We start from the raw sequence: 24,539 nt of genomic DNA on the forward strand, positions 1-24,539 counted from the left end.
TACAATATTTTATTTTGCTCTTTAAAACTCTCATCTCCTAACTCTCTACGCTTTTGACTTACTCCAATATTCCATTTTCTTTGTACTTTTTCTTTAATGTCATTAATCTTTATGTTGAGATTTTCTCTTACATCATGTAATTTTTTACTCAACAAAGCTAAACCTGAAAACTTTGCCTTATACTCTCTGCTGCAAGTGTGTTCATCAATAATTTTCTTCAATTGCCAAATATCTTCTCTCGATAACTTGACATAAAATGTCATCCACTTGCATTCATCTTTACATAATACTCTCACTCTTTCATTATCATTCTTTTGAATTTTAAAGTCCCTACTAGAGTGAATAACATATGTCTTCATAACCTCTTTAAAATATTCTTCTAATGCAAATAATGTGCCTAACTCTCATTTATAATCAGTTATTTTTTATAGCATTTTAAATAAAATAAAGTTGTTCCTATCTTCCTCCACATTAGACTATATATCAGTTTTCAATCCCTCGCTACTGTAATCTTTATCAAGATCAAAAGAATCATTGTTTATAGCAAATGTCCTTAAATTAGCAGAACTAGCACTAACCTCAATTAAGATTCAACTTCAAAATCTTCATCAGAATTGGAATCAATATGAAAGTCAACAGAAGTTGTTATTTTCCCTTTTTTCTCACTTGTTCTTGCTATTTTATTTGTTTTTCTCTCACTTGTTCTTGATTTTTTGTTGTTTCCTTCTCTGTTTTTTTCCCCCTTTTTTTACACTTTTTTTTTCCTTTTTGCAAAATATTTTCTCTCTCTTACTACTATCAACATTCCTTGTTTGATCCTTATCTCCTTGTTACACTTCAACATCTCCCTATTCCACTTCAACTTCATAATCCACTTCAATATTTTCTTGTGCTACTCCTCCTTCAACACAAATCTTCTCAACTTGCACCCGATTCACATTCATGGGATATTCAAGTAATGGAATATCTCTATATATTTAACCTTATGAAATTGCATGCACTACATACAACTTCACTTTTTTATAACACTTGGACATTGGACGCTATGGCCATCTCCATAGCTCCTTTGTCATCTTTTAGTTCTTTTAATTCAACATCAAGACTTTTTTCACCTATTTTGTACTACATACTATCAACCATATCACATTCCAATTTACGTACTCCATCCAAACATTCAAAATAACTCCAAAAATCTTTTGCACTGTCTCATATGCTTGTCTCACCTCTAACATACTATTTTTTGTGACTTTTCAAATTTGTCACAATGGTGAACTTTTAACTTTTATGTAGAATTTATCCATCTCCTATAACCCAAAAAAGTTAATAATAAAAAAACTTAAATTTTATAAAGATGAACTCTTTCAAATATTTAACAATGTCATCATTCTTACAACTCCACAAAACACAAATAAAATAATATATCCAACACATATAGAGAATAAATTTCAAAAATAAAAACATACTTTATAACTTTAATGTTTGATTCTACTTCAAATTTTTAAACTTTTACTAAAAAAAGACCTCGTATAGCACAAAATATTTTACTTTATGAACAATTTTTTTGCTTTTAATCTCTCAAATTTCTTCTAAAATACAGTGACAATTTCTCTCCATTAAATGTGTTTTAAGTAACTACTATCCTCACGTGTAACAATGATTTCCAATTCAAGACTTTTGTTTTTAGGGTCTAGGTAGGATTAAATAAATGGTGTTAAGGCTATTTTAGTGCCACATAGAACATGTTTATTAAGTTACATAATAGAGTTAACGAAAATAACTAATATAGAAAAAAAAAACTTCTAAAACAAATTGAATAAATAAATAAATAAATAAAAATAATTTTTACTCTTAAATTAAAGGAAAAAATAATAATTTTTCCTTTTTTAAATAACTCACAAAGACTCTTTTTTTTTTTTTTTATTCAACAACTATCAATTTTATTATTATTTTAAAGGGGAGAAGGGTAAGGATCTCCTTTGATATCTTAAAGTATTCTTATGGATTAGTTACGCTTATAAACATTAATAATTTTAGATATCAATGATAAAATGATTTACGAGTAAGTTTCTTTAACCTACCAAAAATAATATTTTTATTATTTTTACATTTATCAACTCATTCATCTTATCTAATTTCAGAAAAATAAAATATATTTATTAATTAATCGTGAGTAGTCCAAATTCATTTTTAACAATTATTTTTAGCAAATTAACTGGGGAACTTTTAGTTTTTCTTTTTGGTGGCCATTGGTCCAGCTCGTTCTAGTTCATTTTTAAAATTATGTTGAGCCGGACCAGCCAATTTTTAATAGCCCAAGATAATTTGGTCCATTTTACGATCCTTAATTTTAGGCTAAATCAAATACTTGAAATTTATTATAAACTAATTTATTGGATAAACGTTATTATTGAATTAACTCATCTGATTAGTCTGTTTGGAAAAAAGTTTCGGAGAGACAATTTGAGGATCATTAACTTTTTATTTCTTGATTTTCTCGTTTTCCACCGACAATTCATATATAATTGTAGTTTACTACCGTGTGTGTATTGGATAGATGTTTTATTTTAGAATATATATATATATATATATTAATAATTAAAGAAGAAATTATATTTTAAAATAATTATATATAATAAATTATTTTAAAGAAAGTTTTAAAAAATTTATTTTCACACAATTTTATATGTATCAAAATAATAAGTATTTCATAAAATTAAATAAATTTAAAATATAAATTTTAAAAATATATTTATCAAAATAGTGTAAACAAATTTTTAATTAAATATTAATAATCGATATATATTAATAATTATAAATTTAAGACATATAACATTCTTAAAAGTAAATTATAAATTTGAAAGAATAGAAAAAAGAAAATTAAGATAATTTTATAAATATAAAAATTTCTATCTGATAATAAGAAAATTTTTAAGTAATTGTTTTAATTTCTAAAATTTAGATCAAAATTAATAAACAAGTGAATAAAAAATAATAATAAAAGAGGATGTAATTCATACAATTTTAATCTTAAATTATACATGTGACAACTTGTATTGGAGAATAATTTTATTGATATTTCATCGTTTAAATAGTAAATTTTTATTTATAATATTTATAATATTACATAACTTTTAAAATAATAATTTTTTGTGTGCATTTAAATATATATTTTTTAATCTTAAGAACAGACTTCAAAATTAGAAAAGGCATTTGAACTATAAATCGATAATAAGAAACATAAATTTTAATAAATTCATAATTTATAGTATAAGTTTATGCAACAGTAGTTAAAACTGATTACTTTTCTCAATGCATACTAGATAGAAAATTGAAAGTCTAAACATTCGAAAGCATAAGAGATGAGATTTTCAATCTTTTAACAAGTAACCATGTTTGGCAATTTTGGACACACTAGCATGTTCGACCATAGCCGGATAGCCCTACGTGATGCTTCTACAAGGTTTATCATTGAAATGATTTCTTTACTAGAAAAGAATGAGGTGGTAAAAGGTCATTGGCTATCATTATTTACAGTGCCACTAGTAAGAATTCTGGTTTTTCATATGCATAAATATATTGAAGAAATTGAGTTATTATAAAGTTGAACTTGGTCTCATGAACTTTTGTCTTTTATTTTTTCTTAACCTTTGTCATTTACATAAATTAACTCTTCTTTCCTTTAATTTAGACAAAGAAAAAAAAGTGACTCATTAAAAAAAAAAAAGCTTAATATGATTAAATTTACCGTGATGTTAATTGTGAACATGAATAAATGCAATACAACCAAAGAAAAGTAATAAATTGAATATTACCACAACTAAGAATAGAAATTTGTGAACCATTAGTAACTATAATGTGATATGTATTGAATAAAGTAAAATAAGAAGTAAAAGAAAAAAGGTTGAGAGTCGTTTGATCAAAAGTACTGGAGTTAATTATCTAAATATTCTTAAGTACAGAACATGAGGTATTAAAAGAAGATAAACTAGAATTCTTATGGGTCATGTAAGAGATGCCAATGGGTCATCCATGTTTAGAAACACTTGTGTTTTAACGGAGAACATGTAAAAATTGAAAAAGCAATAATCCAAATAATACGGTTTGAGCAAGAAGGATCAAAACCGACAGAAGAGCTCTTGACAAATAGAACAACGTTTTGGGCGAAGCAAATGACAGGAAAAAAGGCAATGTGTGAAGGCTCCATCAGAGGCGAAATTTTGGGGTTTAGCCAATCTTGATTGTGTGTTGTGTAAGTCCCACATCGGTGGGAGTAAAAGGGTTAGGACCCCTCCTTTGCTTATAAAAAGGCAAGGGGTCTTACTAATCTAATCATTCCAAAATCTTCTTTCCTCTCATCTTTGTATTACACTGAGATCTTGTACTCGGTAGTAATAGTTTCCTATTTTGAGGAGTAAATTTTAGAGTGAGGAATAGTGTAATTTTTCTTCTGTGATAATTTTAGAAATTATTGGCTCTTATTTTTCATCTCTTATTTTAGTTGTGTGTTATTATACTGGTACTCTGGTCCTAACAGTGGTATCAGAGCAACTAGGTTGTTTATATTATTCCGCTGTAGTGTACATTGGTATAGTGCTAGAAAATTCTTAGTATGCTCTGTGGTTGCAGTATTGTCTGATCTGCCACATCAGAAAAGAATTATTCCTGTTACTGGGTATACAATTTTTTGGTAGTGTAAAAGTGCATATATAGTATGTACTTATTCACAGTCTACCATTATTATTGTTCCAGTAGGTAGTACTATTTACAGTGAAAGTTACATAAGTCAGTATAATTAAGAGAGAAATTATGGCAGCAAAATATGAGATAGAGAAATTTCATGGGAATAATTTCTCCTTGTGGAAATTGAAGATAAGAGCAATTTTGAGAAAAGACAATTGTCTTGATGCAATTGAAGGCAGACGTGCAGATATTTCAGAAGAAAAATGGAGAGAAATAGATAACAATGTTGTTGCCAATTTGCACTTAGCATTGGCTGATTCAGTGTTATCCAGTGTTGCAGAGAAGAAGACTGCAAAGGAGATTTGGGACACACTGATCAAGTTGTACGAGGTCAAGTCACTTCACACCAGAATATTCTTGAAGAGAAAACTCTACACTCTTCGAATGAGTGAGTCCACATCAGTAACGGACTACATCAACAATTTGAATACGTTGTTTGCTCAGCTTACAGCCACAGATTTCAACATAGTAGAAAATGAACGTGCGGAGCTTCTACTCCAGAGTTTACCAGATTCATATGATCAACTCATCATCAATATAACAAACAACAACATTATCGGTCGTCTATCCTTTGATAATGTTGTTGGAGTAGTTCTTGAAGAAGAATCCAGGAGAAAGAATAAGGAAGATAGACTGGAAAATTCTAAACAGGCAGAAGCATTGACGATGATGAGAGGAAGATCAATGGAACGTGGTTCTAGTGGGAGCCAGAATCATGGTAGATCAAAATCTCAGAGAAGGAAGAACCTCAAATGCTACAACTGTGGCAAGAGAGGGCACGTAAAGAAAGATTGTTGGAACAAGAAGAGTGGAGGAGGGAAGAATATTGAAGCATCAACCTCTCAAGGTTGTGTTGCAAGTACCTCAGATGATGGTGAAATCTTATATAGTGAAGCAGTAAAATCTAGAGGTGGAAGACAACTTCATGAATGTTGGATAGTGGATTCAGGTGCAACCTGGCACATGACTCCATGTCGAGACTAATTTTACAATTATGAACCTATCTCGGGAGGATCCGTGTTCATGGGAAATGATCATGCACTAGAAATTGCTGGAATTGGTACTGTCAAATTGAAAATGCATAATGGTACTGTTCGAACAATTCAAGGGGTACGACATGTGAAGGGCTTGAAAAAGAATTTATTGTCCGTTGGGCAATTGGATGACCTCAATTGCAAGATCCACATTGAAGGTGGAATTTTGAAAGTGGTTAAAGGCAACTTGGTGGTGATGAAAGCAGAAAAGATCACAACTAATTTATACATGCTTTTGGGAGATACGTTGAAAGAAGCAGATGCATCAGTTGCAATTAGTCAAGAAGAAGAAACAATGATGTGGCATCGTAGACTTGGTCATATGTCAGAACGAGGCCTGAAAATTCTAGCAGAACGTAATCTCTTGCCCGGGCTCAAAATGGTAACCTTACCATTTTGTGAGCACTGTGTGACAAGTAAGCAGCATAGATTGAAGTTTGGCAACGTGACTACAAGAAGTAGACACATACTGAACTTGATTCATTCTGATGTATGGAAATCATCGAAAGTATCTATTGGAGGAGCAAAATATTTTGTATCATTTATTGATGATCATTCAAGGAGATTATGAGTGTACCCAATCAAGAAGAAGTCAGATGTGTTTCCAGTGTTCAAAGAATTCAAAGCACTAGTAGAACTTGAAACTGGGAAAAGAATTAAGTGCTTAAGGACAGACAATGGAGGAGAATATGTAGATGGTGATTTTCTGGCATTTTGCAAGCAAGAGAGTATTTCAAGGCAATTCACAGTGCCTTATACACCTCAGCAGAATGGTGTAGCAGAGCGGATGAACAGAACTTTTCTAGAAAGAACAAGAGCTATGCTAAAAACAGCAGGAGTGGCTAAATCTTTCTGGGCAGAAGCAGTGAAAACTGCCTGTTATGTAATAAACCGATCACCATCAACAACAATTGGTTTGAAGACACCAATGGAGATATGGAATGGAAAGCCACCTAATTATTCTTCATTACATGTGTTTGGATGTCCTGTGTACGTGATGTACAATTCCCAAGAAAGAACAAAACTGGATCCAAAATTCAGGAAATGTATATTCTTGGGTTATGCTGACAATGTTAAGGGGTATCGCTTGTGGGATCCCACTGCCTGCAAGGTTGTTGTTAGCAGAGATGTAGTCTTTGCAGAAAATGAACTGCAAAAGGAGCAGAAAGATGACAGTACTACCAAAGACACTACTTCAGTAGTGATAGAAAGGAAGGCTAAAGAAGATGACAACTCTGAAGCAGAAGAAGAGCACGGAGAACAAGAACCAAATGATGCCAATGATGGAGAAACTCAACAAACATGACGTGAGATAAGAAGACCATCCTGACACTCAGACTATGTGATGACAAGCCACGATGCATATTGTCTTCTAACAGATGAAGGAGAACCATCAACCTTTCAAGAGGCTGTGAGCAGTTCAGATGCTTCTCTGTGGATGGCAGCAATGCAGGAAGAAATGGAAGCCTTACATAGAAACAAGACATGGAAACTTGTAACACTTCCAGAAGGTCGAAAAGAACATTGGAAACAAATGGGTTTACAAGATCAAACGTGATGGCAATGATCAAGTGGAGCGATATCGTGCAAGACTAGTGATTAAAGGATTTGCTCAGAAAGAAGGCATTGATTTCAATGAAATATTTTCTCCAGTGGTTAGACTTACCACAATCAGAATTGTTCTAGCAATGTGTGCTGCATTTGATTTACATCTTGAGCAACTTGATGTAAAGACTGCTTTTCTACATTGAGATCTTGAAGAGGAGATATATATGCTCCAACCAGAAGGTTTTGAAGAACAAGGAAAGGAAGACTTAGTTTGCAGGTTGACCAAATCTCTGTACGGTTTAAAACAGGCGCCAAGGTGTTGGTACAAGAGATTTGATTCCTTCATTATTAGCCTCAGATACAACAGACTGAGTTCAGACCATTGTACGTATTACAAGAGGTTTGGTGATAATGATTTCATCATTTTGTTATTGTATGTGGATGACATGCTAGTGGTAGGCCCCAGCAAAGATCGAATCCAAGAATTGAAGGCACAATTAGTTAGGGAGTTTGATATGAAGGACTTGGGGCCAGCAAACAAGATTTTAGGGATGCAAATACACCGAGACAGAAAAGATAGGAAGATTTGGCTCTCTCAAAAGAATTATCTTCGTAAAGTCTTGCGGCGCTTCAATATGCAAGACTGTAAGCCAATCTCTACCCCACTTCCTGTCAGTTATAAATTATCCTCAAGTATGTGTCCTAGCAATGAAGCAGAGAGGATGGAAATGTCTCGAGTACCGTATGCATCAGCGGTGGGAAACCTTATGTATGCCATGATTTGTACTAGACCAGACATTGCACAAGCAGTGGGAGCAGTCAGTAGGTACATGGCAGATCTTGGTAGAGAGCATTGGAATGTTGTAAAGAGGATTCTTAGATACATAAAAGGAACCTCTAATGTTGCATTATGTTTTGAAGGATCAGAATTTATTGTGAAAGGCTATGTTGATTCAGATTTTGCAGGAGATCTGGATAAAAGGATATCTACTACTGGTTATGTGTTTACACTTGCTGGAGGGACAGTAAGCTGGTTATCTAAGTTGCAGACTGTTGTGGCTTTGTCTACTACAGAAGCTGAATACATGGCAGCTACTGAGGCATGCAAGGAAGCAATCTGGATTCAAAGGCTATTGGAGAAACTTAGGCACAAATAGCAGACTACTACTGTGTATTGTGACAGTCAAAGTGCTTTGCATATTGTAAAGAATCCAGCTTTTCATTCCAGAACAAAACACATAGGTATACAATACCACTTTGTTCGTGAAGTAGTAGAGGAAGGTAGAGTGGATATGCAAAAGATTCACACCAAAGACAACATAGCAGACATAATGACAAAGCCAGTGAACAATGACAAGTTTACATGGTGTCGATCCTTGTATGGCCTATTAGGAATATAAGCAATATATAATTGTAATATATTAGGAATGTGTGAAGATATAATTAACTTAATCATAATCTTCAAGTGGGAGAATTGTAAGTCCCACATCGGTGGGAGTAAAGGGGTTATGACCCCTCCTTTGCTTATAAAAAGGCAAGGGGTCTTACTAATCTAATCATTCCAAAATCTTATTTCCTCTTATCTTTGTATTACACTGAGATCTTGTACTCGGTAGTAATAGTCTCCTATTTTGAGGAGTAAATTTTAGAGTGAGGAGTAGTGTAATTTTTCTTCTGTGATAATTTTAGAAATTATTGGCTCTTATTTTTCATCTCTTATTTTAGTTGTGTGTTATTATACTGGTACTCTAGTCCTAACATGTTGTGGATGGTGTAGTTTCTAAAGTTGATTTGGGTCTGTCGGTAATAAAGGTAAAAGTCGTCTAAGTACAATAAAGATGAAGATGTATGCCGTAATAAAGACTGATTACTAGGGTTTAGGTGTTGTGATAAAGGTAATTAAGGTTTGTATAGAGACTTTAAAATCAAAGTCTTTGATACCAACTTGAAATTCTGAATTGTACTGTATAATATGCATGTATATACAGAAGTCTAATCTTAATATTTACATAAGATAATATCTTAGATTATATTTTAATAATCATATAGATAATGATAAAATAATTACAAAATTTATGATAATGACTAAATCATAATAATTAGGATATATATCCTCATGACAATATTTACAGAAAATTGACTTCTCGACTTTACGTTTTAAAGTAGACCGTTACACGACGAAGGTGATGTTTACCTAAAATTGATATTGAGTTGAGTCTGCACTTCCATATATTGATGTACACGTTTTATGTCTTCCTTATATCATTACTACTGTTATATATAAAGTTGTAGAATTAATCTAAGCAGGATTAATTAGCACCCACAAAAAACTAAAACTAAACGATGAGGCTTGGTTAATAGCTTTTGAATTTTTTAAAAAGAAAGCCGTCTCTTTTAAATAACGTTTCCATGTTTCTCTTGGAAAGAAGGTACTTGCATTGAGCTCAACCATGCAATGGGGGAAGGGCCAAAAGAAAAACATGGAATTGGGGCGTTTGGGATTGGTAAAAAATGAAGTGCAGGCAAAGTAAAACACTATTTAAGTAATGAGAGTCACCATTAGAATTGAGTACAATGACAACCATTCATATGCTTTCGAACTAACATTCACCCACTTCATACACATGATCCGCAAGTGCTTCCCTCCTCCATTTCTGTATGAACATTCTCTCTCTTTTTCTATCCTCCTTGTCCCTTTCTCTTACGCAAGTGCTTGCTTTTTAAGAGAAACATGATACTTACGCTTCATTTCCTTATCCTTTTCATAAATATATAATATAACCCTCTCCTCCTCTTCCAAGCAAAGTACTTTGTGGATAAAGAGAAGTTTAGGCTTGATTTGGTGGAGAAAGAGGATATGGGTTTCACGCAAAGGTTACTGATGATATTGGTCGGTACCATATTGATTGTAACGGATAGAGGCACGGGTACATGGCAGCATAACTATGGAGATGCATTGTCAAAGAGCATCTTGTTCTTTGAAGGACAGAGGTCAGGGAAGTTGCCACCAACACAGAGAATGACTTGGAGGAAGGATTCAGCGCTTCAAGATGGCTTTCTAGTTCCTAATACTTCTGTCTCTCATTTCTATCATAAAGTAGTTAATAACTTGTCTTCAATTTTCCTGCTCTTTATCTAATTTTTCGTGCATATTTTCGTTTACGTTTTAACTAGATTTAGCCAAATTGAGCATTGTCTTGATATCGTATTGGAATGGTTTCGTTCATTTTGAATTCAGAAAATATGTATAACTATACTTTAGGAGTAGTAACTAGTAATGTAAGATGTTTAAGAGAAAAGCAAAAGTTGGGAGCAAAAATATTAAGCAAATCCAACCTTTTAAAACAAATCGAAGGGTCTTTACATGTACTCAACAACTTGTATAAAGTTTTCTCTGTTCAGATTTTCAATGTTGTCTTTTACGTACCAAGGAAAAGGCACGTCATTATAATAATTCATTTTTCAATGGCACGTGACATCATATGTGTTACTAGTAATACTATATATTTTTATGTATCGGATAATAAAAAATAAACTATAAAACTACAATTGACTTAATTGAGTGACTTGGGGCATTTCGAAGTAATGGCTCTTTGATGTCTCATAAGACAAGGGGCTAGTTTTAGGAAAAATTTTTAACAAACAAATATGGAATATGAAAATGCTCTTAATTTGCTTTCGAAATTCTGTTTTCGATAATTTCCTTATAATTTATTGAAGAACACGATTTCCCAATGACCCATCTACAAACACAGGTTGACTTGGTTGGTGGTTACTACGATGCTGGTGACAACGTGAAATTCAACTTTCCAATGGCATTCTCAACAACCATGCTGGCCTGGAGCGTAATAGAGTTCGGAAAATTCATGGGCCCAGACCTTAATCATGCACTAGACGCTATCCGTTGGGCCACAGATTATTTCCTTAAAGCCACAGCCATTCCTGGGTTTGTGTTTGCACAAGTTGGTGACCCATATGCTGATCATAATTGTTGGGAGAGACCAGAAGACATGGACACCCCCAGAATAGCCTATGCTGTAAGCAAGGAGTACCCTGGCTCTGAAGTTTCGGCAGAGATAGCAGCAGCACTTGCAGCCTCTTCAATTGTATATAGAAAATATCATGTTGGTTATTCTTCAAGACTACTCCAAAGGGCTATAATGGTTGGTATATAACCGTATGTCTTTTCTTAATTGTTGTCACATTTAATTTGGCACCATATACCAGCTTTTATAGACTTCTTTTTTCACTATGGAATTAGGTTTTTGATTTTGCAGATAGATACAGAGGATCATATAATGACAGTCTCGGACGGTGGGTATGCCCATTCTATTGTGATTTTGGTGGCTACCAGGTAGGACTAAAAATGGTGCTTAGAGTTGTTTTTTGTTTTATAAACATTGTATTGTCAAATTTTATGTTTCTGACCCAATGATATTAGAAAAATAATTACTGAAAGTAACTTGTTAATAATAGGATGAATTGGTCTGGGGAGCAGCATGGTTGTTCAAGGCTACTAAGCTCCCTTATTACTTGGATTACATTAACCAAAACATTCATAATCTTGAAAACTTTGGTGAATTTGGGTGGGACTCAAAAGATGCTGGCATCAACGTGCTCGTTTCTAAGGTATATTTAAGCGTAATTTTCTTCTTTTAACATTATTATTTATTTCTTTTTGTTAATATTTTACGCCAGTGTAACGTTTATGTTCTGGCTGATGATTTATCTTTCCTAATTATAATAGCAGCTTCTGATTAATAGTAGATCTAATTCTAAGCCTTTCATACTCAATGCGGACAAGTTTGTTTGTGCTGTTCTACCTGAATCACCTTCAGTATCAGTCTCCTATTCTCCAGGTAAAATAATGACTCATAATCCGAAAGTATATAATTAACATTAAGTACGTTCGATCGTATGATTATTGAATGGCAAGATGATTTGATGTAAAGTACATTGAGAAATTAGGTGGGCTTCTATTCAAGCCTGGGGGGAGTAACTTGCAGCACGCAACAACATTCTCATTTCTGTTTCTGGTTTATGCTGGCTATTTGAAAAAGGCAAATAAAGAAATTGACTGTGGCGGTGAAGTTTTTGCTTCTCCAAGGCGACTCAGACAAGTAGCAAGAGGCCAGGTATCGAAATTTTAGATTATCAAATTTTAGATACAGTAATGGAATGAATAGAGTAAGGACAGGTGAAATTAAGAACGATAGAATTAACGACGTGTAAGATTTTGAATCAAGGTATGAAGCTAATTAAATTTATTCATGTTAACACACGCTGGATAGCCAACCCAACAACAAATTAACTCTCGTTAGCTAATTCTAGTTAATAATATACTTGTATAAATAGGTTTTTCTAGTAATTATATTTCTTCTCAGATCAATAAACAGAAATTCTCTGTTTCTACAAAATTGGTTGTTCTTTCTTTCTTCGCACTATGGAGCATAATGCCTTTTACAAAGTTGTTAGCTATTTTATCTAAATAAGTTGATAAAATACTAGGAAGCAACCAGTTGAACTAATGTAGGTGCATGCAGGTAGATTACATACTAGGAAGAAACCCGTTGAATATGTCATACATGGTAGGATACGGACCAAAATTTCCTCAGAGAATTCATCATCGTGCGTCGTCATTGCCTTCCATGGTTCAGCACCCTAAGCACATCGATTGCAAAGAAGGATCCCCTTATTTTGAAACCCAAAATCCAAATCCCAACTTGCTTTTAGGAGCTGTTGTGGGGGGACCTGATATCAAGGATTCATTCGCAGATTCTCGAGCAGATTTTGTACACTCTGAACCTACAACATACATCAATGCACCTCTTGTGGGTCTTTTAGCTTACTTCAAATCTCATCCATCCTGAAGTAAAAGCCTTGTCTGTTCGCTATAGCATAAAGCTAGTTTTATTGCCAAAATACAGAAACCAGCTAGAATATTGATACATAGGACATGCTGATTGGAATAATTATTGTATTTTTTTTCTTGTACATAATAATTCAGTAGTCGATCTAGGATGTTTGTGTTAGAGGAGATAATTTATAAAAAATTAAAATTTAACGATAATTATTACAATATGAGGATAAATATATAAATTGTTAGACCAAAATGGTTGGGGAAAGATTCACTTTTTTTAAGTATTAATTTTATAAATTTATTTTACTCAATAGCTTTTTATATGTTTTAAATTTATTAATTCAATTGTTGAATTGGTCATTTATATTAAATAGACTAACTGAACAAAATATCATACAGTTTTAAAGAATACTTAATAATTTATTAATTAATTTTTTTAATGAATAAATATTAGTTAAAAATTAATTGCATACCTATAAATGTTAATCAATAATAATATTATTAAGATAGTAATTTAAAAATTATATTAAAAATTTTATTAATATGCCATCCATAATTTTTATATTAATTATTATAAAACTGAATTTTTTTTTATTAATATCATAATTTATAATTGACAGTATAAAAGATTTTTACACTATCAATATATTTAAATTAAATTATTCAATAATATCTCTATATTTTTAAAGATTTTTTTAAATGGTGACAAATAAAAAAGAATGAAAGGATTATGAAAAAAAATGCTATTGATTACATACCTTTCAAGATTTACAGTACTACTGTTAGAAAATAGCAAGAATATAGGTCGAAAACTGATTTTTAAAAAATGACTCCTATTTTTTTCTATTTTTTAATTTTTTTTAAATTTTATCTATCACTTTAGAAGTTTAAGAAAATATTGTTGTTATTTTTATATTATACCTTTACCATTTACAAAATTATTAGTTATTTTACACATTTACCATAATATAAATAATTAATTACTGTAAAATCCAAAAATTAATGAGACCAAGTCACAAATCTTTTCGTAACTTACCTAAAGTAAAATTAATAAATAAAACTGAGTTAATTAATTAGAGATAAAATTAAAAATGAGTAAAATTAATAAATAAAACTAAAATTAATTAAAAAAATTTGGTAACATGTGAACATAAGGCAACAAAAAATTAATTAATTTTAAAAAAGAATAAAATTATGAATTAGATAATAATTTTTATACAAACTAGAACATTAATTATATTTTAAAACTGTGGATAATAACCTTATGTAACAAATAAATGACTAATAACTTAATTTTTAAACTTCTTTTCTTTTTATGGATCACTTTATTTGACATAGTTTAAAAAAGTTAATATTCTAGCTTATATTAAAATTACTATCAAATCTTTGATTGTATCCTTTTTTGCTCTAATTAATTTATTAATTAATATTTATTAATCTTATTTTTGTACTTTTTGCCTAATATCAATTTGTGCAGGTAATTTACAAAGAGATTTGTGATTTGATCTCATTATTTTTAGATTTTATAATAATTAATTATTCATATTATGGATATATGTTTAAAATAATTAAAAGTTTGTTAAAAGTAAGAGTATAATAAAAAAAAATTAATTATTGTTTTTAACCAATGTGCTGATAGGTTAGTCAAAAAAGGCTTAAAAGAATTGGTTCTTTTTTTCATTTTGGAGGATATCTCTCTCTTCTTATATCCCTATCTAGATATTAATTACTTTAGTTTTTGGACTCCTAAGAGAGTCCTCTAAGTATCTTTTTTCTGGGCTTCTAGCTCCTTTAATTAGCCAAAAAATAATAATTACAAGTTTGTTAAAAGTAAGAGTATAATAAAAAAAAGTATTAATTATTGTTTTTAACTTCTAAAGTGACAGATAAAAAGCCAAAAAATAAATATTAATAAGCATATGATTAAATTAGTGACCTGACAATATTAATTAATAAACAAATAGTTCCATATAATATCTTAATTAATTAAAATGTGTCATAATTTAAATAAGATAAAATAAATAAATATGTTCATGTATACTTAAGAATTAATAGTTTTTTTTTCAAAAAGTTGAAAATTTATTAATCAGTGATGAACATATCATTATTATTGTCTTAGTAATTATTATTTTGACATTATTAAATATTAATTATTTTAGTGCTGTCTCAAAATTGGCATTAATATAACAATTACTTGAGTTATAGTAATGATTTAAAATATCGACACAAGATTATCTTAATGATAATTATGATATTTAATATGACAAGTATTATTTTTACAACAAGTAAAACTTCTTAATTTTAGTCATATTGCATCATTGATTCTCCTTTTTCTTATAATTGTCTATAGAAAGTATTAAATAAAAAGTAAACACATTGAAGTCCGATCCAATATTATTTTATAAAAAAAAATAAGTAATTTTTAAAAAAATTTATAAAGTATTTCATCTTTTAAATATTATTTTTGCTCTTTTTATTTTTCAAAGAATTTTATTTTATTTGTCTGTTTATTTTGAATTTCAAGATATTATTAATTATTACAATTTCAATTTTTTTAATTCTTAAATACTTTATATACATGAAAGTTATATCGAGAAAATGGAGAAAAATTAAATATAAAAGAGAGAATATTGGTTATATTTATTAATTTATATTATCTTTTTAAATAATTAAAAATGAAAATAGTAACTTAAATTCTAAAAGAAAAAATCCTCTTAAAAAACAATAACTGTACTTGATCCACAACATATAAGAGCTAATAACAAAGGCAAACTAATTAATGTAATCGTGCAAAAAAGTGTAGATGATTTCTATATATTCTAATTAATGATCAAATTTCAGATAGCAAAACAAGACGTATTTGCTTATTTATAGGGGTATATTACACTCTACCACCCAATAGCATACGTATAATTTGAAAAGCCACGTTACTACTGCAAACATGAGAGAAAACAACGTAGCTAAGTCAAAACTATCATTGTTCATAATAACGACAATGATGGTGATCGCTTCAACGGTTAGGGGAGTTTCGCTTAACTATGCAGAAGCCTTAACAAAGAGCATTTTGTTTTTTGAAGGCCAGAGGTCTGGCAAGTTGCCACCTTCTCAACGCATGACATGGCGGAAAGACTCTGCACTTCGTGATGGCTCCGATATTCAGGTAATTAAATTCTCTCAATGCGTGTGTTTTTTTTTATGCAATTAATATTTGGGTTTTGTTTATAAATGTCACAAGAGGTATATATGCGTTAATTAAAAATAAAAAGTAAAATGTTTTTATCATAAATCATGCTAAAAGTATTATCAGTGTTGTTTATCTCATATGAGGTAAAAATCTAATACCTTATCCATAACCAATACACCCATTGTGTGCGTATTCCCTTCATTTCAATTACAGACTATATCACTCAAAAGTACACTTTCTAACTGGAAAAATTTGTTATTCCAAACTCAGATAAACATGGTAGGTGGATACTATGACGCTGGCGACAATGTCAAATTCCATTTCCCTATGGCATTCACAACGACCATGCTAGCTTGGAGTGTGGTAGAATTTGGAGATCTCATGGATTTAGAGCTGCAACATGCATTGGAAGCAATCCGGTGGGGAACTGATTATTTCCTTAAAGCCACAGAAAAGCCTAATAGAATTGTAGCACAAGTTGGCAATCCTATTGGTGATCATGGCTGTTGGGAGAGGCCAGAAGACATGGACACTCCTCGAACCTCATATGTCATCTCTCCAACAAAGCCAGGTTCAGAAGTCTCATCTGAGGTTGCAGCAGCACTTGCAGCATCTTCCATCGCATTTAGGACAACTGATTCCACCTACTCCAAGTTGCTTCTCAATAGGGCTGTGCAGGTATATATGTATTTTAATTTTGCATCCAACTTAATGTCTTTTAATAACTACTTTTGTTGCTCAATAATGGTGAACCTATTGTATATCATTTTATGACTAAACTATTTATAGGATTTTTTTTTAATATATCTAACATTACACATCATAAGAAAATATATATAGTAAATTTTTTATTAAAATTTATAACTTTCAGTAGAATCAATGTATTTTATTATATTAAATTTTTATTAAAAATTTATTATATATAAATTTTTATCTTTTGGCAATGTTCTACATTATAGAAAAATTGTTTTAAGATAGATAAATGAGTGGTATATTCAAAATTTATTTACAGGACACTTAGATTAAGATCCTTCCAGAAACACCATAAATTAACATCCTTTTTATTTTTTAAAACATATTGGGTTTGGATTTGGATTTTTTTTTTCTTTGTATTTTCCTTATTAAACCTTTTGTTGCTGGCTAACTTTGATGTCTCCATGATATTTAGGTGTTTAACTTTGCAAATAAATATCGTGGATCTTACAATGATAGCATAGGTGAGGCAGCATGCCCGTTCTACTGTGATTTCGATGGCTACATGGTATGATTTTCATGGTTATAAATCATAATTTCTTTAATAATTTGTGTTGTCGAAAATATCTTATCATTAATTAATATAATATTTTTTACATTGGATCCACTAAATTCAGGACGACTTGATTTGGGGAGCAGCATGGTTGTATAAAGCGACCGGTGTATCAAACTATTGGAATTTTGTAAAAGAAAACATCCAATCCCTGAGCGGTAGTTTTGCTGAATTTGGATGGGACTCCAAGAACGCTGGCATAAATGTGCTTGTTTCGCAAGTTAGTCTATTTTTGTCATCTCTTCAAAAGTTTTTTTTTTTAATTTATTTACATTTTTTAGATACATGTATTTGCATACCTACATGTGTGATATTATTAAAATATTATATGTTATTAAATCTTAAAATTAACTCATAAAATTAAGATTCTACTAGTTTTATAAAGAGTATTTTTATCATATTCTTAAGTCTAATGTAATTTATTTTAACACATCTTTTTCATTTTCAGAACTAAAGATCTATCTTTTATTCTTATAAATATTGTTAATTACTAAATAAAAAATTAAATACTTTTTATTTTTAAAATAATAAATATATACACTTTTTATTTAATACTTACCTTATAAAATAGAAAAAAAAATCATTAAATAAAATATAGCAAAGGCCTTCTTGGCAAGACAAACAACTGTGTTAGCTTATGATCTTTCCCCACTCTCATTTAATCCTTCTAATTTTGGCAGTGGGTGCTGGCTGATCCACGCGATGCGAGTCCTTTCGTTCCCAATGCAGATAGATTTATATGCTCTTTGTTGCCGAATTCACCATTCAAATCAGTTTGGTACTCTAAAGGTATATTTACCATATATATATATGATAGAGATTCTTTTATCTATACACTAAAATTTATTTAATTAAACAATTTATTAACTTCTAAACACTGGGTTTAAGTATTTAAAAATAGAAATTTTTTATTAAAAATATAACATTTGTTGCATATATTATGTTTATTTAAAATTATTTCACAATATATAACTTTGTTCTTGATTTATATGCATCTCATTTCTTTGATCATGTTGAAATGTAAGGCTTAATTGAACTGGGTGGTGATTAGGTGGGCTTCTATTCAAACTTGGATCAAGTAACCTACAACACACAACAGCATTGTCTTTTCTTGTAGTTGTTTATGCACGCTACATGCATGCTGCGAAAAAAGTAATAACCTGTGGAAATGAAGCTGCAGACCCACCCAGGCTCATAAATCTTGCAAAAAGTCAGGTATGCATGCAACATGATAATTGGTCGTTAACAAACTTCATATGTCTTGGTTATTTTGAAGAATATAATTGAAGAACAAATACTATTACAAGCTTGCAATACATGGTACATCAAAGTACGATGTGGTTCCGAAATTATTGGTTTTGTAAATTCTATATTGTTGTAGGTGGATTACATATTAGGAAAGAACCCACTAGGGATGTCATACATGGTGGGATATGGGGCGAAGTTTCCTCAGAAGATACACCATCGTGGCTCAACATTGCCTTCTTTGAGTGCGCACCCACAACACCTTGGGTGTCGTGATGGAGACCATTATTTCGCAACAACAAAGCCTAATCCTAACATCTTAACAGGGGCTGTGGTTGGAGGCCCTGCGGAAGACGATTCTTTTGAGGACTCGCGCTATAATGTTGGCCAATCGGAGCCAACCACATACATCAATGCTCCTTTTGTTGGTGTTTTGGCTTACTTCAATAAAAAACATGCTAATAACACCTTCTTGTAAATTTTATTTTATCTTGTTTTTGCTTATTATATGTTCGAAGAATAAAGATACAAGAAAAAATGCATTTTCATTGTCTATCGATGTAAAATTTTAAATAAATATTATTTTGTTCACATATAAATTCTAAGTAAAGTGGTTATATTATTTAATCAATCCAAAGGTTAGAAAGAAATTTGCTAAAAATTTCATCAGGTTTTTTTTTTATTTTGAATATTATTTCATATTTCATTGGATTATAATTTAATATATATTTTTTATAATTTTAAATATCTCAAAAAACAGTTATATCTTAATTTTTCTTTTATATTTTGTTCAAAATTAAAATATTAGGACAATTTATATGATATTTACTGAATATTGGAACCAAAAAATTATAAATGCAAACTTAACTATGCCACTATGGACTATAGTCATTATAGTATTTATTGTTCATTTGAAAATAATTCACAAACAATAAATTTCATAATATTTTTTATCAATTATTTTAATATATATTTAGTGAGATGCAATAAAATTTTATATAATAATTTTTAATAAAAAAATTATAAAATTTAACATATTAATGATATTAAAAATTATTTTTTTCTTTTTCATTTTCATTTATTTTCACCACTTTATTTTTAAATATATTAACTTAGTTTTTTCATTACCAAGTGTCTGATATTTTTCATTAAAAAATAATTAATGAAGATTATATCAATTTGTTCTTTTGATCGTCAGGGTTATGTCAATTTAAATATGAAAAATATTTTAACTGTAAGGAAAAAGCAATTCAAAGATAAAAGCTCCCTCGAGCCCAAGCCCAATATGATAAGCCCAACTGAAGATCTTGACCGAACACAGAAAATCTTCATTGGAATTCTTCAGGCACATTCACTGGACCCTGGCATCCAAAGACGACGTCGTTACGCTGCCACTGCCAATTTGCCCAGCGTTTGATCTGCGACTGTTAGGAGGTAAAGGGTGAGAAGAAGATGCAACACAGAAATTTGACGTCGGGAAGGCCCTCTGGAACCGATGGCTCTGATTATTCCTACCGTATGGTAGTTGATTCAAGTCAGCTCCAATCTTCAACCATTTTCCATTTTCATTTTGATATATTTTTAATAACAGTTACGCTTTATTTACTTATATTTTTATAACTTTGTTCTGGTCTTGTCGTTTTGATGTTAAACCATTTAGGGTATCAACTGGTTGCAAAGGGGAAGAAACGCCTCTCTCTGCTATTTATCATCGAGGTACCCTGCATTATTTGCTTTTTCCTTTTTATATTTATTATTGAATTTCTATATAATGGGCATTCGATGTTCTGTGTTTCTCTACTACATTTGTTGAGGATTAATAAATGGAATACTTCAAACAATTTTTAGCGTTAATGTAATGTAGAAATGTTTTATCAGTATTAATCAGTTTCAGAGTAGTAAATACAGATTGGAGACTTGGGTAGTCATTGTGTATGTATAGACATCTTTTTTTAATTTAGAAAGCCTTCTAACTGATATTTCTGCACAGGGCAGGTCTCTCTCTATTTGTTGATTATGTTCTTTCTGTTAAAAAAGAAAATGAAGTTGGCCTGGCCATGTAAAAGTTCTTGCAATTCAACTCTAAAAAACATTGTTTTTTTCTGAACTGGATTACGCTCGACATTTTTGCCTAGAACAGATAGAATTTATTGGATAAACTTCAATAGTTGATGGTTAATTGGTTATTTTCATTGATTGATAATAGTTATTAATTAATATTTGTAGTTCAATCTGGTTGACTATTTTGGGCTGCTTTTCATGCTGAATTTGACAGTGACTTCTGTTATGACAATAGTTAAAGAACGTTCTTACTAGTGGCGCAACCCATTAGTACTTCTGTCGTGTGATATTCTTAACTATCTCAATGCTGTTGTCTTTTTTATTGTTTGATGTTCATAGCCGTGTAATAGTATGATTGTTTTTATCTGAGAGTTTGTGAAGATAGAAATTGAATTTTTATTCTCTAAATTCTGCCATCTTTAATTTTGTCTGATAATGAATTAAAATTTTGAATTGTGCCTTGCAGGCTTTGTTTCTATTAATAGGAGTGATATTTGCATTTTTACCAGGGATAGAAGCGGATACTCCAAATACAATTGCCCTTTCTTCTGTTATTGTTAGTATCATTCTGCTGATCATTGCGAATATAGGTTTCTAATTGCCTAAACCTAAAGTTCTTTGCTTTCCTTTGTCATTTTGTTGAGTTTTTTTATTCAAACATTAAATTAACCTGTCTTTGTTAATTTTGTGAAAAGGTCAAAGACGAAGCAAGTCCAGTTTGTTGAGATTATACGCCATTGTATCATCGATAGCAATGGTTCTCTTTATTGCTTCTCTCTCAAAGCAATATTCCCTGCTGAAGGTAAAGATGTTGGTGTATAACAGGAGATTAATAAGAAAAAACTCCATAAACTTTCAAGAGTTTATGGCAAGTAAGAACTAAACATGTGAAACTAATTTCTAGGTGATTCTTTGAAATCATGAATTTATGCGGGCTTTCTATTTCTTATACTTATTTTTAGTACATTACGATTCTTATTCCCATATAATATCAGTCATGTTGATCATTGCCCTAGAATTTATTCCAATTGTGCTCTATTAGTACTTTGAAATTTTTTTTTTATTGACTTCATAGTATACCTGGTATCTACACTACTTTTTAAATTTGTCTACGAAGATATACCCACTCAAATTGGTCTTATGTGCTTCAATGTTCAGTTTAGATTTGTTTTAATATATCTATATGTGTTTTCTTCCTTCTTTGCGCCTGCTCTTGCTTTTCTTCTGCCTTAGCATCTTATTATAGTTCTCCACCAGAGACAAAAAGCAAGTGTTGGTACCTCCTTGCCATGAAGCTTCCTTGTATAGGACATTTCTAAGATCAATGGTTTTAGTTTTTCTTTGTCTGCCTTTTTGTATTATTTCTTTTTCTTCCTCATGCTTCTCTTTACTCCATAAAGTGAACCTTGCACTATGGAGAATCCAAATCCCACAAAGGGTTAACAGAAATTGTAGCACCAACTTGCAACTGTGTGGCAGAGGAGTACATCAATACAATGAATGTATTGGCCTAGCATATGATTGTACAAGATAAGTTATGAAAATATTATAGGTCATTCACAGGTTTTATTATGGTATCTCTCCATTTGTAGAACCAAGACTTATATGCATAAAAGTATTAACTGTTTTCTTTCGAAATGCCCTTGTAATCTTGAAACTCCTCTGTAGGCTATCTTGGATTTTAATTTTTGGGGATCAAGGAAGTTTGATGTTAATGGTCTTCCTGGATTTCACACTGGTTAGTTTTGCTTCCAATTTTTCAAATTTTAATTAGTTTGTTCATTTTATGCAAATTGGTGTCAAAACTGGATAATATGTAGTATTAATCGGGTTTTACCTCTTGCAGGTTTGCTGGTATACATACTCACCTTATCGTTGTTAAAAATTTGTACCATCAAAACAGTTGTTTCCCTTCTTTTTAACATGTCACCTCCCAAGAAAGCCTCTTAGCCGCTCATCAATTTCTGGGTACAAATCCAAATTTTATTCCTCGTTGATCTATGTACAACAGGTTGATCTGTATGATTTGATCTTTTTCTTTCTTTTTTTATTAATTTTGAGGAATTTCGTGTATTTTTTTTTTTTTTGGTTTTTGCAAAACCTTTAAGAATTATGTTATTTATAGGATTCTTTTAAAAATAAAAATTGTTTTAGTATAGGGAGGTCTAAGTGGAGTGTTGAATGATGTTATTTATAGGATCGTGTTGAACCGTCACCACAAACAAAATGGAGTGTTGAGGATAATCAAATTGTTTTTTTTCTTCTTGGTAGCAATCTGAGGTAATACGCGTGGTATATTTTGGTAGGCATCTTTTAAATAATCTATTTCTGCCAACTGTAAAATAGCGTTTGAAAACTTGAGTTGGAATAAACTTTGATAATCACATAGAACTGATTTGGTTTAAAAGATATTTTAAAATAGCGTGATTTATGTATGAAATTTTTTTTCTTAAAAGTAAATTTGTGTTAAACTAATATGATTTTTTTAACTTATTGCAAAAGTTATAATTCACTACATTGGTTCAAACTTGAGTTTGAAGACAATCAAATTTGATTCAGAGCATTTAAACATCAATTATTTTTACAAAATCACATTAGAGTGAAATAGACGTGATTCTGAGAATTTGATGTGCATCCAAACATATCTGAATCTCCAAAAGGTTAGATTTGTTTTTTATTATGAAAAAGCTGAAGCGGGAGGTAGAATCGCAAAATCAGCCATTTTAGTTTCTAAACACTCTTCAGGTTCCATGTCGTCTCTTCTTGGGACACCTTATATTTTTATGTTAGCTGCTTCAATTGCTCATTTCCCTTTTAGCCGGCCACGTTAGCAACTTGAGAGCAGTGTTATTTTTTGATTCATTGCATTCTCGCCTTCTAATTAATTCCTTTGAACTCTTTTTCAGCAGTTAGTGAATTAGCAATTGCTTGAGGTTCTTGCTTAACTAATGTTTCATGTCCTTCATTGTCTACTACAGGCACCAGCTTAACTACGCAATGCAGCATCTCTCCTATAATACCAAAAAAAAAAAAAGACGGACTGTAGCTCACCCTTTCATGAGAAGCGAGAGCTGTTCAGAAAACCAGCCCAATTTAATGTGTTATTACTATTTGTTATGCACTCCTACTAATTAGTCACAAAAACAAATAAAGGAGCCAGAACAGGGACACTAGGGAGGAAGTGTTACAACTTACTTTGAGTTAGCTTGTAGATAAGTTTTTATTAAAAATATATATATACACAATAAATAAAACTCATTTCGTAAATAAAATTGACATTTTTTTTTCTTTTTAGAAGTTATTCACATTTAAATTTTTTAAATATAATTTTTCTATTTTTTATTAATGTTATTTTTATTTTTTATATTATTTTTATACACAAACTCACCTAATCTGGCTAAGTCCTGTCATAGAAGCCATTTCTATTACTAACATGATTAAAAGGATGGCAGGATCGAACTCCGCATCTTGAGAGCACAGGCCATCCCCAAATCCAAAGGATTCACCATAATCATGGTCCCCCAATCTTAGGTGAAAAAGCAAAAAGAATATTTGCCTTGT

At 30.8% G+C, this 24,539-nt stretch overlaps 3 protein-coding genes across 5 annotated transcripts; all 3 read left to right on the forward strand.

The window, feature by feature from the left end:
- Positions 1-10,179: 10,179 nt before the first annotated feature.
- Positions 10,180-13,192, forward strand: LOC113865102 (endoglucanase 8-like). 2 transcript variants are annotated; one of them, XM_027499467.1, is made up of 7 exons: positions 10,180-10,398; positions 11,078-11,485; positions 11,584-11,676; positions 11,799-11,951; positions 12,073-12,181; positions 12,291-12,457; positions 12,866-13,192. In XM_027499467.1, exons 1-7 carry the CDS (start codon positions 10,180-10,182, stop codon positions 13,190-13,192), a joined length of 1,476 nt encoding a protein of 491 aa, XP_027355268.1. The 2 variants fall into 2 exon arrangements, with proteins under 2 accessions (XP_027355268.1, XP_027355269.1); XM_027499468.1 differs by having other exon boundaries at positions 10,267-10,383; positions 12,070-12,181.
- A 2,985-nt stretch (positions 13,193-16,177) lies between these two features.
- Positions 16,178-19,395, forward strand: LOC113866082 (endoglucanase 8-like). The gene is made up of 7 exons (XM_027500972.1): positions 16,178-16,342; positions 16,637-17,044; positions 17,535-17,627; positions 17,737-17,892; positions 18,353-18,461; positions 18,724-18,887; positions 19,054-19,395. Exons 1-7 carry the CDS (start codon positions 16,178-16,180, stop codon positions 19,393-19,395), a joined length of 1,437 nt encoding a protein of 478 aa, XP_027356773.1.
- An 893-nt stretch (positions 19,396-20,288) lies between these two features.
- Positions 20,289-23,039, forward strand: LOC113865725. Of its 2 annotated transcripts, none has more exons than XM_027500451.1 (6): positions 20,289-20,451; positions 20,578-20,633; positions 21,445-21,568; positions 21,674-21,780; positions 22,647-22,716; positions 22,825-23,039. In XM_027500451.1, the coding sequence occupies exons 1-6, from the start codon at positions 20,370-20,372 to the stop codon at positions 22,926-22,928; spliced, it is 543 nt and encodes a 180-aa protein (XP_027356252.1). In that variant the 5' UTR covers positions 20,289-20,369; the 3' UTR covers positions 22,929-23,039. The 2 variants fall into 2 exon arrangements, with proteins under 2 accessions (XP_027356252.1, XP_027356253.1); XM_027500452.1 differs by having other exon boundaries at positions 20,289-20,433.
- Positions 23,040-24,539: the final 1,500 nt, after the last annotated feature.

The sequence above is a fragment of the Abrus precatorius genome, unplaced genomic scaffold (assembly GCF_003935025.1).
Source record: "Abrus precatorius isolate BTA unplaced genomic scaffold, Abrus_2018 Scaffold4, whole genome shotgun sequence".
NCBI lineage: Eukaryota > Viridiplantae > Streptophyta > Magnoliopsida > Fabales > Fabaceae > Abrus > Abrus precatorius.

Bases quoted from the DNA above. Each gene is read 5' to 3' on its own strand.
- LOC113865102 (XM_027499467.1), top strand. From the start codon at position 10,180: ATGGGTTTCACGCAAAGGTTACTGATGATATTGGTCGGTACCATATTG. The intron at 10,399-11,077 runs GTCTCTCATTTC...CTACAAACACAG, and splicing joins TTCTAGTTCCTAATACTTCT to GTTGACTTGGTTGGTGGTTA. The intron at 11,952-12,072 runs GTATATTTAAGC...TTATAATAGCAG, and splicing joins TCAACGTGCTCGTTTCTAAG to CTTCTGATTAATAGTAGATC.
- LOC113866082 (XM_027500972.1), top strand. From the start codon at position 16,178: ATGATGGTGATCGCTTCAACGGTTAGGGGAGTTTCGCTTAACTATGCA. The intron at 17,893-18,352 runs GTTAGTCTATTT...TAATTTTGGCAG, and splicing joins TAAATGTGCTTGTTTCGCAA to TGGGTGCTGGCTGATCCACG. The intron at 18,888-19,053 runs GTATGCATGCAA...ATATTGTTGTAG, and splicing joins TAAATCTTGCAAAAAGTCAG to GTGGATTACATATTAGGAAA.
- LOC113865725 (XM_027500451.1), top strand. From the start codon at position 20,370: ATGCAACACAGAAATTTGACGTCGGGAAGGCCCTCTGGAACCGATGGC. The intron at 20,634-21,444 runs GTACCCTGCATT...TGTGCCTTGCAG, and splicing joins CTCTGCTATTTATCATCGAG to GCTTTGTTTCTATTAATAGG. The intron at 21,781-22,646 runs GTAAAGATGTTG...ACTCCTCTGTAG, and splicing joins AGCAATATTCCCTGCTGAAG to GCTATCTTGGATTTTAATTT.